Genomic DNA, 15,122 nt, shown 5'->3' with positions numbered 1-15,122 from the left:
CCCCGCCTCCCTAGACCACGCCCAGACCACGCCCCCTGCGGAGTTCCGCCCCTCGCCTTGCTTCGCCCTTCTAGGTTCTGAGGCGTGAGCGTCTGGGTTTGGGCACAGGACAGGTTGCATTGGTCCTAGGATGCGAGGGCCATTTCCTTCCGGGCGGGGGTCAAATCCTCGGGAAGCCGAGCCATCTCATCCAGCCATTTGCCCCAAACGGGGCGCAGGCCGTGGTCACCTCTCTAGGTGGCTCCGGAGAACCGGCCACGCTGTCCCTGTCGGGTGCACAAAGCGGCCTTCCTCCGGCCCGCTGGGAAGATTCCAGCCTATCCACCCGCTTGGGCCTCTGCGGGCGGAAGCCGCGCCAGGCGTGCCGGATAGATCAGTGGAGAGCATTCTTGCCTGACTGCCTGTCCTCCCCACCCGGACCCGGACCCAGACTCAGCGCCGCACAGTCCCCCGGGGGGGCCCGGCGCAGTCACGCGCGCACCACATTTGCGCTCACAAGCGCGCAAGGCTCTAGCTCTCCGCCCCGCACACCTGCGCTCCGCCCCCTGGTCCCGGACCGGCGACGGGCGAGGGTATTTGGGAACCAGGGCGGCTGCGGCGCCCCCGATCTCCTCCCCTTCCCAGGGCCAGAGTTGTCCAGAGCCTGCCGCCGCTCCCAACCAGCCCGCATCCCTCTCCATCCTTCCCTCCCCCCGCCTGCCGCGGCACCGGTATCTGCAGCCGCAGTCCGGAGCCGGTGAGGCGGCGAAGGGGGGAGGGGGAGGAAGCAAGGGATGAACGCCGGGAGGGCGTCGGGGGCCCTGAGCCGGACTAGGACGCCCCTGGAGCCGGAACCCAAGCCGGAGCCGGAGCCACAACCAAACCACCGGTACCGGGTGGGCCAAGCGGTCAGGATGGGAGGAATCAAAGGGAGGGGTGTGCGCGGGAGTACAGGCAGGGGAGGGGGCTGCAGAGGCCTGACTCAGGCCGGCGCGGAGGAGGTGCGGACGCTGACTCAGGTGTGATTCTTGCGCCGGCCGCCTGAGAATTCCGTCCCATCTCGCTCTGCAGTGTCCTTGGGAGGGACGGAAGCGCAGGACAAGCTGGAAAGGGGAACCCCCTGGGCGTCGGGGAAGCGGGACCAGGGTCGTGGAAGAGGGCTTGCGCAGCCTCCGTCTGGCACCCCTGGCCCGGACCAGCACCCCTGGCACGGACAGCTCCTTGGTTGGGTAGGGGGTGGGGCCGGACCTGGGAGGCTTGCTCATTTCGGATCTTGAGGACGGCATTCCTGTCACCCCCATCCCCCCATCCCTAGCTGCAGCCCCCTAACCCCAGGAGGCGCCCTGGCCCGCGCTCGCCCCCCAGGGCCTCATGTCGGAACCACAGCCTGACCTGGAGCCGCCCCAACATGGGCTGTACATGCTCTTCCTGCTTGTGCTGGTCTTCTTCCTTATGGGCCTCGTAGGCTTCATGATCTGCCACGTGCTCAAGAAGAAGGGGTACCGATGCCGCACCTCGAGGGGCTCGGAGCCTGACGACGCCCAGCTCCAGCCCCGTGAGTGAGGAGCCTAGAACCTGGCTCAGTCACCTTTATCCCTTACCCATCTCCCCACACCCCCTTCTGCTTTCCTGGCCAACAGACCTAGGCCAAATCCCGACCAAGCCTTCAGTAGGCCTAGTGATGCCTTCTTGAGTCAGTAAGTGGGGGTGACACCACCCTGAAAGCAAGGCTAGAGAAGGCAGCATTGGTGGGAAGGGCCCACTGATGGCAGTCTTGGGCTCCCATTGATTTCCATATCTTTTCTGCCCTGGCCCCTGAAATGCTAACGTTCAGCATGATGGCACATAGGTAAAGAGGTATGTCTTGAGCAATAAGTCACAGAAGCCACCAGGTAATGTCCCTGCAAAGCTGACTCATTTCCTGCTTCCTTGCCAACCTCTTTCATCCTTCAGCTGAGGACGATGACATGAATGAGGACACAGTAGAGAGGATTGTTCGCTGCATCATCCAAAATGAAGGTGCGTGTAGGCTAGCCCCTTGCTCCCCTATCCTTGACTTTCTCTTGCCCTGACCTCCACCTCCACTGACTCCCTCTTTTCCTTCTCCCCTCAGCCAATGCTGAGGCCTTGAAGGAGATGCTGGGGGATAGTGAAGGAGAAGGGACAGTGCAGCTGTCCAGGTGAGCTGGAAACAAGGGCTTATGAGACTTAGCTTGCCTTGGAGAGTACCCTCTCCTCCAACACAATCCTCACCAAGTCCCCTTGCATGTCTGGGGTCGGCAGAGGAGAGCAAGGCTGGCCAACCTATAGGAAAAAAGTTTTGTAGAAGTCCTGAGTCCTTAAAACCCTATCTCCCATCTGGATGTCATCAAGCCTAACATTCACCCCTTGTGCCACTCCTTTGGCTTAAGCACGGCCCTCTTTAGCAAACAGCCCTGCCAGGCAGAACACATGGTCGATAACATCTTAATATTGAGTTTATTAGAATAAGACAAGAAAAGAATGTTGGACCCTGGGGAAAGTGGAGCATCTGGGGGTTTAAGAAGCACACTGAAAGGACAGGAGAAAATGGAACAGGAGGGGAAATGGGAATATCACCCCTTCTCTCCCTTCCTCCCTATTGTCCAGCGTGGATGCCAGCTCCAGCCTGACGGATGGAGCCCCCTCCCATCATCACACAGTGCACCTGGGCTCTTCAGCCCCTTGCATCCATTGCAGCCGCAACAAGAGGCCTCCACTTGTCCGTCAGGGACGCTCCAAGGAAGGAAAGAGCCGCCCCCGGCCTGGGGAAACCACCGTGTTCTCTGTGGGCAGGTGGGGACAGAGTACCCCAGGGAAAGGGAGGTTGAGGTGCGGGCCCCAATGATCAGGCACCTGACTCCAAAGGTTGGCGCTGACTCTTTCTTCCTGGACTGTGAGCTACAGCAGGAGTCAGGCTGCACAATGTGCCCCACAATCTGATGAGGCCTCCCCTGCCCTAGGCCAGAGGGAAATGGCCATCAAACCCAGAATATTCCTGGTTGGAGGGAAGGGCCAAGCAGCCTCTGAGTTGTGGTCCTAAGCCCCAGTGTTCCCTCCCCTCCCAGGTTCCGGGTGACACACATTGAGAAGCGCTACGGGCTACATGAGCATCGTGATGGCTCCCCCACGGACAGGAGCTGGGGGTCTGGTGGGGGGCAGGACCCAGGGGGTGGTCAGGGGTCTGGGGGAGGGCATGCCAGGGCAGGGATGCCCGCCATTGAGAGCCTGCCTCCTGAGAGGCCACAGCCCCCAGCCATCACCAGTCCACCAGTGCAGAATGGAGGATTCAGGGACAGCCTTGTCCCTCGTGCACTTGAGGGGGACCCTGGAGCCTCTGCAGAGCCAACAGTGGGGGCTGGAGGGAGGGGCCCAAGCCCAGGGCTGGCCAGTCAAGAGTCAAATGGACAGCCAAGCAAACTGGACACCTCAGATCACCAGGTATGAAGACATGGCCAGGGCTATGGTGGGCTGTGGTGTGCTCAGCTCTTATTGTCCCCTACTCTTGGGGGCACTAATATAACCCACGTCCTGTTTTCCTACTGTTGACCCCTCCTCTCTCTCTCAGGTGTCCCCACCACGGGGAGCAGGGGGTGTGTGAGGTGAGTCTGCCCGGGCCCCAAGTCAGATAATTTCATCCTCCCACCCCCTACTTAAGCTACCTGAGCCCATTGGCTCCCTGTATACCCAGGGTAAACTATAGGCTTAGCCTTTGCTATAAGTTCCTTGGTTTGGTGGTGGGGAGTGGGCATGTGCTCCAGGGAATAGGGAAGGTCCTGCAACCCCTGGGGAAAAGCTGGGACACAGTTTGAATAGGAGGCAACACTGTTACCCTTCCTCTCCTCCAAGCCTCCTTCTCATTGCGCTGATGGACTACCAGCTGGCAGGGCCGGGGTGGGTGGGCATGAAGCCCCTCCTCTCCACTCGACAGCCCTGCCCCCCAGCTGAGGGACCAGCCTTACTTCCACCTGGAGTTGCACGGTCTCAGGCAGAGGGACCTCGGGAGAGGTTCCCCCCACGCCCGGCCCTCAGTCTCTTCCCATCCCCTGCCTGCCAACAGGCCACCTGACCCACCTTCCCCATCACCTAGCTCCATATGTTAGAGCATGGCGGCTGGGAGTAGGCCCCTGCCCTTGGTAGGCCACTAAAGCAATAGCACCTTAGTCCCCTGCCCTGTTGGCACAAGAGGCCTAGGCTCTGGCTTGGGCTTCGTGCCCTTTATTCACTGTCAATAAATCCGCTCAGACCATTACAGCTGCTTTGCATACTGGCTCCAGCTCCTTCTGACAGGCCCACCCCTGTCCCAGCACCCAACCCAGTGGCCCTGGCATCTGGAGTGGGGTGGGACACAGAGCCAGGGTGCATACACAGATGGGCCGGAGCCACTCAAGACTTTGAGGGATGGGTTCCAGCCCCAGAGATTTCAGGACATTTCACCACCTTAGAGATGGGTGGTGGCAGAAGAGAAAGGAGTAGTTCCAGCCCTAGAAATGGCAGGAGCACGATGGGGGAAAAGGAGTGGGTTCTAGCCCCAGAAATGGGGAGAGGGGAAGTTTCTACTCCTGGAAGTGAGAGTGGAAATGGGGAAGATTCCTGCTTTTGGCTGTGTCACTCTGGATCATTGAGGGGGTGTTCTCTGACAGCGTGGAGATAGGGGCGGCAGCATCACTGGGGGGCAGAGATCCCCTGGCTTCAGGTGAGGGGATCTGGGTGGCCAGGATCCGGGGCTTTGGCTGGTGGGGGAGGCGGTGGACGCATCTGTAGGGACACACAGTCAGTGCTCCACAGGTCTCCCTTGGAGATACCCAGTCCGTTCCTTCAGCCCCGCAGACAAAACAGGACCAGTTGGAATGACCCCTCTCCACACAATCTCCTTCAAGGAGGGGCCCTTACCGGCCTGAGTCGAGGCGCCATCATGTCCAGGGGTCCAGGGCAGTCCAGGTCTTGGTCTGGAAAAAAGTCAGTCTTCAGGCTGTTTTGTTCACTGCTGTTATCTCCAGCACTTAGGACAGTGGCACTCTCTAAATATTTGTTGAATTAAGAAATAGTCAGCAACCTGGCCCATCAATCCATCAGTCACTACTCAACACTTATTGGGCACCTGCTGTATAATCAGCCCTGTTCAAGGTACCAGAGAAAGGAAGGTCTGATCCACAGCATGCCCAACTGCCAGGGGCTGTCAGGAGCCCAATAACGAAACACCAACAAACATGATGAATGAATGAATGCTAAATCATGCAAAGTGAACTACGGGTGCTGGAGAGGGGGGTGCAGAAAATGCAAGGAGTCTCCAGGGTCAGGGAGGGAGGCTCAGTGAAGAAAGTCAAAGTACCCAAAGGTTTTAGATAAGGGGGACATTCCAAGAAGGAAAATGATGGCACATACTGAGCTGTTTGCAGGATTCAAGAACACTAAGAGTAGAGGAAGTATATTGGGAACCCTGTGGGAAAAGCTAATTTTTTAAATAATAATAATAATGAGAAAACAGCTATTACTTGCATGCTTGCTCTGTGCCAGGCACAATGCTGGACACTTTACAGACATCTTTTTAACTCTCACAACAACTCAATGAGGTAGGGTCCTTTCCCAATTTGTAAAGACCCAGACAGGTTAAACATCCCACCCCAAATCACACACTAGGAAGTCACAGAGTGGAGTCTGAACAGTGGGCCTGGCTCCAAAGCCCAAACTCTTCCCACCATCATGCTTCAGTGAGCCTAACGGAGGAGGTTCTCAAGGGCAGGCAGAAGAGCCAAGTGTAACCCAGGAGTCCCAAGCTTCCTCCTCCTTCCTGTCTCTTCCCCTCCCAGAGCCCCCAATTCCCTCTACTCACCCCCAGGTAGGACAGGTGCAGGGGGCCCCTCCAAGGCAGAGGTGGGTGCAGGAGGGGAGAAGCTGGGAGGAGAAGGGGATGGCAGCATCTGGGGATGAGGGGGACACAGAGTTATTCCTAGCATGTAGGAAGGTTTCACCAGCTTTTCCTCTCATCCCATCTTCAATTCCTGTCCCATCTCTCCCCAGTACAGACAGTGGCCAAATGCTTGTATCTGGGTGGGTTGTAGCTGATACACATTTTAACAGCCAATATGTATTGGCACTTGCTATGTCCCAGACATTCTGCTAGCACTTCAAATGCACTAATTCATTCATTCCTCACTACCACCCTGTGAGGTGGGGATTTTTATGATTCCTATGTTAGAGATGAGATTCAGGTTAAGCCATCTATTCGAAATCATGGAGCCAGTTAGTGGAGAGTCCTGGCCCAGGTCTCCTGGCTCTCACTCCTCTGTTCTTCCTGCTGCATTACAACAATAGGTACCCTATGTGAAAGCACTTCCTGTGGGCCACTGTGCTCAGGGCTTGACCTCCATTACCTCTGATCAGAATAGGTAGCCTGAAGAAGTGAGTATTATTATCCCTGTTTTACACATGAAGAAATAAGCCCAGAGATTAAATGCCTGCCCAACATAATGCAATAGGAATCTGAACTCAGATCTACCCAGCTCTCTCCACCAAACTCTTAATGAAGACTGCCTTAGTTTCCCTTTTCTTTACCCAGCCAAAGGAGATGGGGAGGCTCAAGCCTCTATAGGAGGTAAACCTGGAGAGGGGAGGGGGGATTAAGATGAATCTGGGACCTCACTACGGTAGAAGGGTCAACCCAGAGATGCCTGGCGGACCCAGAGAGAAGAAAGCCTCACCTGTTCAGGATCTGAGAGTTCAGATGGCCCTGGAGGGCCAAGCAGCTCCTCAACCAGCAGAGAGGGGAAGACCCCAACATGGCCCCCAAATTCTCCCCTCCAGAAGCCGTCATCCACTCCATCCTGGGCCCGGGGCAGCAGACGGATGAGCGCCCCCTCAGGGAAGCTCAGCTCCTCTGCGCTCTGTCCTGCGTAGCTGTACAGGGCGCGGGCTAGGAACGCTGCCGAAGCCCAGGAGAGAAGGGGAGGGGAGGTGGTGGGTGGTGGTGCTCAGGACCATGACACCCAGGGCAACAACTACTCAGTAACTCTTTTCCATACCTAGGGTCCCCTGACCCAGAATTTCCCTTTCCTACCTGTGGGTTCTGCCCCCGAGGGATTCTCGCTGTCATGGCCGCTCTCAGGGAAGGAGAAGTCCGGGAAGTTGAGATACCGCTCAGGGACAAAGCCTACCTCGCCATGCTGGTTCCGAGCCTGCTCACCCAGCAATGTGAAGAGACAGCAGACTTGCCTCAGCAGTCCACAGCCCTGGCCCTCCTCCACACAGGGTTCTAGCTTTGCCTGGCTGGGTCCTTGCAGGCCACAGAGAAGTCCCTCCTGCCTCCCTCTCCCCTGTCAAGGTCAAAGCCCCGGGTCCATACCCACCTTAACCCATTCGTCAGCATCTCCCTCCTCTATGACCTCCAGCCACTCGCCCTCTGTGATGGTCAGCTCGTCCTCACGCCCTGCCTGGGCCCCACAAGGAAGGATTCAGGACTTGGCTGTCCCCCATCCCTGCCCATCTGAGGTCCCCACCCCCATTCACACCTGATAGCCAAACACAACATGTGCCGGACAGGGGAGGGGCCTGGTGGCAAGGGCTGGGGGGGCGGGCTCCTCAAAGAGCTCCCCTGTCTCCTCACATTCCTCAAAGTCAGAGAGCTCAGCATCCTCAGCCTGAAGGGGGCAGAGAACAGACATCATTGCAGGGCCTGCTCTCAAGCATCCATTGTGTCTCCCACTCCTCCATCCTACCCTTAAAGAATGCAGCAGATCCTCCTCCAAGGTAGTTCACCATGTATCACAAGCAAAATCACCACGGAGCAGGGTAACACTACCAATAACGGCAGACTCACAGTGTTTGTGCTTACTGTGTGCCAGGCACAATGCTAAGTATCTTATGTATGTCACATATGATGTATACTAACCCAGGGTTATTTTGCATAACTATTAACCTCATTTTACTTATGAGGAAACTAAGGCTCAGAACGGTTAAGTCACTTTCCAAGATCACACAACTAGTAAGCGAGTGGCTAGTACTTGAACCCTTACAGTCTTGCTCCTAGAACCTCAGTTCATAACCAGCATCCTATTTTCATTATAAAAGTTTGTTGAGGACTCTATATGCTACAAACGATGCAAAGAATTACACTTAAATGATTTCATTTACGCCTCACAACCATCCTCTGAGTTAGGTACTGTTGGGATTCCCACTTTACAGGGTCTGCCTTCCACTGAGGAGTTTTACCCTCCAGGGTGTGTATGGGTAGGCAGTGGAGGGGGCTTACCGTGGGAGAGAGGTCCCTCTGGGACAGCCGAGCCTCACTGAGCCGTCGCTCCTGCTCCACCTCATCCTGAGCCTGGGTCATGGCTGGCTTCAGCCAGTGCTGCACATCTAGGCCAGCCCCCTGCAGCAGGGCCAGCCGGGCAGCCCCCTTCACCTGGCTCACCTGGCATGGGGAAGAGGGCTCAATCAAGGCTATGGCTGGGCCTGCCTTTGGGAGGTGAGTGGAGCCTCCCCAAATACGTCCACTCTCTACTTCCTGCCTCCCCCCTCCTCGTCATGAGACAGAGGAGTGGAGGGGAGTGTTGCCTGAGGAGGTGGGATCTCAGTGGCCCTATCCCCCAGGGCTTTACCTCACCTGTGCCCGCCTGATGCTCTCCCTCACTTCCTGCAACCGCTGTTCTATGCCTGGAGCCTCTCGCTCCGTAGCCTGCTGCCGCCTCTGCTCCAGCCGCTGCAGCACCTGGTTGGGAAGGCAGAGGACAGGGGTGGGTGGAGATACTATGGGGACACTACTTACTGTGGACCTGCACTTTGCTAGTTGCTTCACACGAATTATGTCGTTTAATCTTCCCTATGAGGAGGGTGCTATCATTAGCCCCACTTTAATGACGAGGAAACTGAGGTCCAGAGAGGTTAAGTCACTGCCTTACTCATGGTTACATAACTGGAAGTAACAGAGCAGGATTTGCACCCAGGTGGGTCTAACTCCAAAAGCTGTGCTCTAAACCACTGTACCACACTGTTGGCTTAAAATGTCTTTCCCTCCCCTCCTGCCTGCAGTCCCAAGACATCCCCAGTGACTCCAGGATCCCTAGCTCTCAGCTCTTCTTGCCCACCCACGACCTCTGCACCCCCCACCTCACCCGATGCCCGTGGTTCTGGATCTTGTAGTCACGGGCAGCTCGGCTCGTCCAGCGCTGAATCTCTTTCTCCAGGCTGCTCTCCCCAGGCATGCTTCCTGCGCCCCCCTCCAGCTCCAGGACACACACCTGATGACCGGGGTAATGTGAGAAGGGCCTGATGCTGCTCCTTCTCTACCCCTCTTCCCTCCAGTTCCCTCTTTGTTTTCCTCTCTCTGTCCTGACCTCCAGGGACAGAGACAAAGAGGTGGGGCACACACTTATGTCCATGGACACAGGTGTGTGTCCATGTGGACACACAGACACAGAGAGTCCCAGGAATGGGATCTGGGTGGAGAGACAGAGGTGGAATGAAGAGGATAGTCACTGAAGGGACAGAAAGGTGGAATGAAGTGTGTTAATTTGTGTCCTGGTGGGAGGGCAGTGAACTGGAGTTCTGAAACACCCTCTCCACAGTTTAACAGCTGCTAAGTCAATATCAGGGCAAAGATAATGGGGGAGGAGGCCTAAACCACAGTCCCCTTTACATTTGGCCTGGTTCCAACGAGCAGGGAGGTCTCACCTGATCCGTCCCTGCTGGCTGAAACTGCTGAGGTGGTGTGGGGGAAAATACTCCAGGCTCCTGAAGAAAGAGCTTCAGATCCTCCTCCCAGCTTACCTGGGGGTTGGAAAAAGTCAGTCACTCACTGGCTTCCTCTCCAAGTCTGTCCCCAGCCTCTCATGGAAGAAAGGTGAGAAGGAAAAGGGCAGACATGCAGTGGGTGGTCTGTGTTAGGGGAGAAAGGTAAAAAGGATCTCTGGGGAGCTCTTACAGGGCACAGCCCTCACCTGGGAGGTTGCCTGCCCCCCGCGGTGGGCATGCTCCAGGGCCGTCTCTGCAGCTTCCAGATCAGTGCGGCTCAGTAAGGTGAGGGGGTCCCTCAAGTGTTCCAACAGCTCGCTGACCAGGGCCTGGAGAGAAACCTAAGACACTGACACCTGGCCACCCCCTAGGCCTCTACTGCAAAGCAGTGTCTCTGTCCAGGTTTGGATGGGTGATAGGCATGAAGTATGGGAAAGACGGAAGGAATAAGACATTATATTGCTTCTAATAATAGGCCCTTGTGTACAAAGCACTTAGCAGTTTAAAAAGCACTTTCACATCCATTCTCTCCCTTGAGCCCCATTAGTCTTATAAAGTAGGTAGAGCAGAGGTTATCCCTGATGAGGAATCTGGAGTTCAGAGGGGTTAAGTGTCCTGCACAATGTCATGCAGCCAGCTTGAAGCAGAATCAGAACCAGAACCCAAGTATGCATCTTCTCCCCACCCTAAGCAGGCTAGTTCCCTAGCACCGCCCAGCCTCATAGTGGTGGGAAGCAGGGAGAAGCCCTCCCCCCTTGTTGTTGAGAAGCACAGGTATCTGGGCTGGGACTGGCCTTGAGCAGGGTCGGCAGTTCCTCCTGGTAGTAGTGGTCAAGGTGGGCATTTGTGGCTGCCAAGTTGAGCAGGTACTCATTGCGGGCCACTCGCAGCTGCTGGGAGTACTGGGCTGACTGAGCGGACAGCTAGGAGGGGAAAAGAGTGTCAAAAGGGAGCCCTGGACCCTTGGGGTCCTTCCAAGGTCAACCCAGATCCAGAATGGATTCTCACATTATTGAGATGCCTGGCACTACACTGAAAATTTTACATACAACTCCTGCTCAAAATCCTCTAGTGGTATCTGCATACATTTAAAATAAAATCCCAACTGCTCCTTACTGTGGTCTACCAGGTCCAACATAAGCTGCCCCCTGCAACCTCTCTGACCTCTTTTCACAGTGCTCGGCCCTTTGCTCACAGTGCTCCAGCCACACTGGCCTTCTCTCAGTTCCCTGAGCCTACAAAGTTCCCACTCAGAGCCTCTGCACTCACCATTTCCTCTCCCCGGAACGTTCTTCCCCTAGATCTTTGGCTGGCTCCTTAACACTCAGGTCACCTGCTCAGAGCGGCTTTCTCTCTAAATTACACTCCTGTTACCCTTTATCATAGCACTTTGTTTTATTTTCATTTACTCTAATTATTTATTTGTTTATTTACTATCTGTCTCCCCTCATCAGGCTGTGAGAGCAGCAACTCCATTGGTAGTGTTCTCCACTGCATCCCAGTGTTTAGAGCAGTGCCCATACACAGAAGTCCTCAATAAATGCATATTAAAGGAATGAAGAAGAAAAGTACTATTTCCATTTTATAGATGAAGAAAATGAGGCTCAGAGAGATCCAGTTAGTTAACCAAGGTTACACATTTAGGAAGCAGGGGAGCCTCGATTCAACCCAGTCTCTCAGACTTATGCCCCTGGGTTCCAAAGCACTAAACTACTCTGCCCACCTCTTTCCTGCCTCCTACTCATGCCTGCAACCCCCAAACCTTAGTGCTGAGTTTCTGGAGGCTGGTCCTGGTGTGGAAGAGCCCATGGTCACTTCGGTTCAGCCTGTGCAGGAGAGGAAGTGGAGTGGGGTCAGGACCAGCCTTGGTGCCTCGGCTCCACCCCGACCCTCACCCAGGCTTCCTAACTCCCCATGACCCCACCTGGCCTGGACATCAGCCGCCTTCTCCTGTGCCAAGGCCCACACGCGTTCCCGCTGCCCATACAGCTTCCGACTTCGGCTCAGCTCCCTGACAGACTGCAGCACCTCGGCCTGCGCTCTCTGGAGGTTCTCCGCTCCCTAGGGGTATAGACACACAATGTCCTAACACAGACCACCTCCAGCCCCAAGCCAGCCCTTCCTTCATCCCATCCACTGAGCCATACCTTCCTAAGCACCTGCTCCTTGGCACTCCGCCCTGTGCCCCCTGCCAGGTCACGGTATCGGTCGGACGCCTGGAGCCGGGCTTGGCCCCCAGCCACGGTGGCATCCAGCAGGCAGCGCCAGGCACCAAACACCATCCTGCCTCTCCCCAGAGAATGTCTATGTTGAGGAGGGGAGCACTCTAAAGCTTCATGAGACCCCCAGCCCTGCCCCAAACACCATGGGAGACAGAGTGCTTTCCCATCCCCCCTCGTCTAGGAGCCCATCAATCGATCAGCCCATTAGCTCAGCCACAAGGATCACTCATGCCCTCCACCCCCTACCCACAGTGTCCTTGCCGGGTCAGCTTCTCTCCCGCTGCTGTGTCAGCTCTACCTCGAGCTCACGTGCCCTCCCCCACCACTGGGCCCTCATCCCCATAGGTTCTGGGGTCGAGCTCCTCGTCCCTTCTTGGCCACTTGCCCCCCTCCTTCATGGGACTCGCCTGCTGTCCATCTCCCCACTCCGCTGCCCTTCTCTCTTCAGGAATGGCCCAGCCAGTTTCTGGAGTGCCTGGTGGGAAAGCCATCACAGACCCAGTTCCCGTTCAAACTTCCCAACTGGGAGAATATGGGATCAAAGTATAATAATGCCATTCACTGGATGCATATTATGTGCCACTCACTTTGCTAAGTGCTTTACATACATTAACTTATTCCATCTTTACAACAACCCTACATGAAGGTACAATTATTATTATTACCATTTCATAGAGAAAGAAACTGAGGCCAAGAATGGCTAAATAACTTCCCAAGGTCACAAAGCTAAAAAGTAGCACAGCAGAGATTTGACACAAATCTGCCTGACTCTACAAATTTGCACTTGACCAGAAGAGGGGTATGTGTGGAGGGACACTGCTGGTAGTGTAGAACAAAAGGGAAGGTCCAGAGAAAGGCATCCCATACCTGCCCATACTCTCGTTCAATGGCTGCCCTCTGCTTGCTGTAGGATCTGTGGAGATTAGGGGGTGGGGTGTTGTTACTGTTTGGTCCCCTTCTCCCACCCTCAATCCTCTCCTCAGCCTGGGCAGGAGGAAGAGGGAAGCCAGGCCTAAAGTGTGACTACACCATGAGGGAATGAGACTGAAGACAGAGTCCTTGAGATCACCTCGGGCAGCCGCAACAAAGGACAACCTCACCTCATTGCTCAGAGCCTCAGCGGGATCCTCCCCACCCATGGAGAACCATCTGTGGGCTTGGAGGTGAGGACTGATGGGGGGCCTGGGTACAGTGTCCGCCAGCCTTCCAACAGGTCTAGAAGAGGGAGGGGGGATTCTGCCCTAAGCTTGATTGTGGAGGTGGAAGCAGTGGTATGGAGTCAACGAGTTTGAAGGAGATACCCCGTGTGTTTGTGTGTGTTGGAGTGGGAGAGGTCATAATTCCTATTTGGTATCTGGGGAGGCAGGCCTAGGCTGAGGGCTGTGAACGGATGGGCTGGAAAGCTCTTCGTCTCTCGCCCCCCAGCCCCACCCCCTGCCGCCCCGCCCCGACGCTGTATGTCGGAGGAGAGATGCAGCGCGCGACCGCGAAGGTGGGGGTTTGTGGAGGGAGTCGCGGGGGTCAGGGGCTACCTGATGTCCTCCAGCAGATCCGCCTCCCTCTGCTGCCGGGTCTGAAGGATGTTCAGCTGCTCCAGGAAGCGAAGCTTCACTTCCTGGGCCGGCTTCACCTATAGGGATAAGAAGAGGATGAAGACCCCACCCCCCCCCCCCACCCCCGCTCCCGCGCGGAGACCCGAAAAACACTCCGCGCAGGGAGCCAGGGAGCCGTGAGGGGGCGGGGCCAGGGAGTGGCTGGGCTGTTTCCTCGGTTACTTCTGGGCTGGGCCCTGACTCTTTCCCACTCCTTGTCCCCCACCGCGGATCTGGTGCCCCCTTAGCCCCCTCCCCTGCCCTAGCCCGCCAGGAGTCCCCATTCCCAGATGAAGCTCACTTTTCGGGGCGGCGGCTGCATCTCCGCTCTGGCCCAAGCAGCAACTCGACTCCGGAACTCGAAGAAGCCCCGCCCACGACTAGGCCCCGCCTCGGACCCGGCCCGGCTCCGCCCTCGCCCCGCCCACGTCTGGTCGCAGTGCGCGCCCGGCGGCGAAGCGCCAGGGGGCCGCCGAGAAACTACGTAAACCTCTGTTATTGCTGCAAATGCCCCGGAAAGGGTCGGGGCCGCCGGCTGGACGCCGCGTCCGCTGGGAGGTAGGGGGAACCCCAGGTTTGTGAGTCAAGACGCCTGGGTTCTATTTCTAGTGGAGCCGCTGACTCAGCTCGTAATTATTTCTAATCATGTATTTACATATGCAGATCTTCTGTTCCGGCGCGAAGAGTGAAGAATGGCGAGGAACTCAATCTGTCACTGGATGCCTGAGCGAAGATGCGTCTGACCAGGGAGAGAAGGCTGGTCCCAGACCTTTCCCAATTCCCACTGAACTGGAAAAGCCAGCATGAGCCAGGATGAGAAAGACGCCTGGAGCCTGGAAGGAACCAATCTCAGAGGAAAACACAGGTACATCCCTGGCCAATGGAAACTAAACAGTACCAACGAGAGGGAGATAAGCATAGGACCTTTCGGCCCCAAAAGCCCCCATCACCTTTAGGATCTGCCCTTCAGGCTCTGCACATCAGGATTTATCAGCCCCAGCACTCCTTGCTGAGGACCCATGCACCCTTTCCTCATCCCCCTCACCTACCCTTGGCCCACGCCCCTGTCACCACACCCCCGACTTGGAAAAGGCAGTGTTCTGTGGCCCCGAATGCCAGATTCACATATGTAACAGCCCATGACACTTCCATTTGTATATCTGATAGGTACCTCAAACTTCTAAAACTTCTCCTTTCAACCTCATGATCCCGCCCCAGTCACCTCCCCCAGGTAACATACTAGATGGCACCACTCTCCATCCAGTTAGTAAAGTCGGAAACCCAGAGTCAGTGTGCCCTTTCTCCTACCCCCACATTCTATCCACCAGCAAATCCTATAGCTTCCTATAGGTTTCTATTTCTAAAACAATATCTCCCATTGATCCACTTCCCTCAATTTCCAAAACCACCAACCTAGTCCAAGCCCCCATGAGCAGTCTCTTGGTCTAATATCTGGTCTCTTTGCTTCCACTCTTCCCCGCTGCAACCCATGGTTCACAAAACATCCAGAGTGATTGATCTTCTTTTTTTAAAAAAAATGGAAATAAGATCTCATCACTCTTTTCCTTAAACCTCCTCAACT

At 55.9% G+C, this 15,122-nt stretch overlaps 2 protein-coding genes across 9 annotated transcripts; one reads left to right on the top strand and one right to left on the bottom strand.

Annotated features, from left to right (window-relative positions):
• The first annotated feature begins 64 nt into the window (after positions 1 to 64).
• On the top strand, positions 65 to 3,975 carry RELL2 (RELT like 2). 5 transcript variants are annotated; one of them, XM_046665892.1, is made up of 7 exons: positions 65 to 868; positions 1,295 to 1,534; positions 1,933 to 1,998; positions 2,093 to 2,159; positions 2,608 to 2,793; positions 3,066 to 3,438; positions 3,566 to 3,697. In XM_046665892.1, the coding sequence occupies exons 2-7, from the start codon at positions 1,351 to 1,353 to the stop codon at positions 3,596 to 3,598; spliced, it is 909 nt and encodes a 302-aa protein (XP_046521848.1). In that variant the 5' UTR covers positions 65 to 868; positions 1,295 to 1,350; the 3' UTR covers positions 3,599 to 3,697. The 5 variants fall into 5 exon arrangements, 4 of the variants coding, with proteins under 4 accessions (XP_046521848.1, XP_046521846.1, XP_046521847.1 ...); XM_046665890.1 differs by having other exon boundaries at positions 1,051 to 1,534; XM_046665891.1 differs by having other exon boundaries at positions 65 to 875; positions 1,051 to 1,534.
• A 638-nt stretch (positions 3,976 to 4,613) lies between these two features.
• On the bottom strand, positions 4,614 to 13,933 carry FCHSD1 (FCH and double SH3 domains 1). 4 transcript variants are annotated; one of them, XM_046665884.1, is made up of 20 exons: positions 13,842 to 13,933; positions 13,481 to 13,578; positions 12,816 to 12,861; positions 12,356 to 12,423; positions 11,874 to 12,030; positions 11,651 to 11,787; positions 11,489 to 11,552; positions 10,521 to 10,649; positions 9,933 to 10,055; positions 9,667 to 9,762; positions 9,108 to 9,233; positions 8,600 to 8,815; positions 8,246 to 8,407; positions 7,506 to 7,634; positions 7,344 to 7,427; positions 7,055 to 7,172; positions 6,699 to 6,919; positions 5,831 to 5,918; positions 4,891 to 5,018; positions 4,614 to 4,755 (listed from the first exon to the last, which is right to left on the bottom strand). In XM_046665884.1, exons 1-20 carry the CDS (start codon positions 13,860 to 13,862, stop codon positions 4,690 to 4,692), a joined length of 2,277 nt encoding a protein of 758 aa, XP_046521840.1. In that variant the 5' UTR covers positions 13,863 to 13,933; the 3' UTR covers positions 4,614 to 4,689. The 4 variants fall into 4 exon arrangements, with proteins under 4 accessions (XP_046521840.1, XP_046521841.1, XP_046521843.1 ...); XM_046665885.1 differs by having other exon boundaries at positions 4,891 to 4,946; XM_046665887.1 differs by having other exon boundaries at positions 4,891 to 4,946; positions 8,600 to 8,704; positions 13,842 to 13,932.
• Between the last annotated feature and the right edge of the window lie 1,189 nt (positions 13,934 to 15,122).

The sequence above is a fragment of the Equus quagga genome, chromosome 7 (genome assembly GCF_021613505.1).
Source record: "Equus quagga isolate Etosha38 chromosome 7, UCLA_HA_Equagga_1.0, whole genome shotgun sequence".
Lineage (NCBI taxonomy): Eukaryota > Metazoa > Chordata > Mammalia > Perissodactyla > Equidae > Equus > Equus quagga.
This window is presented reverse-complemented; position numbering and strand designations above follow the sequence as displayed.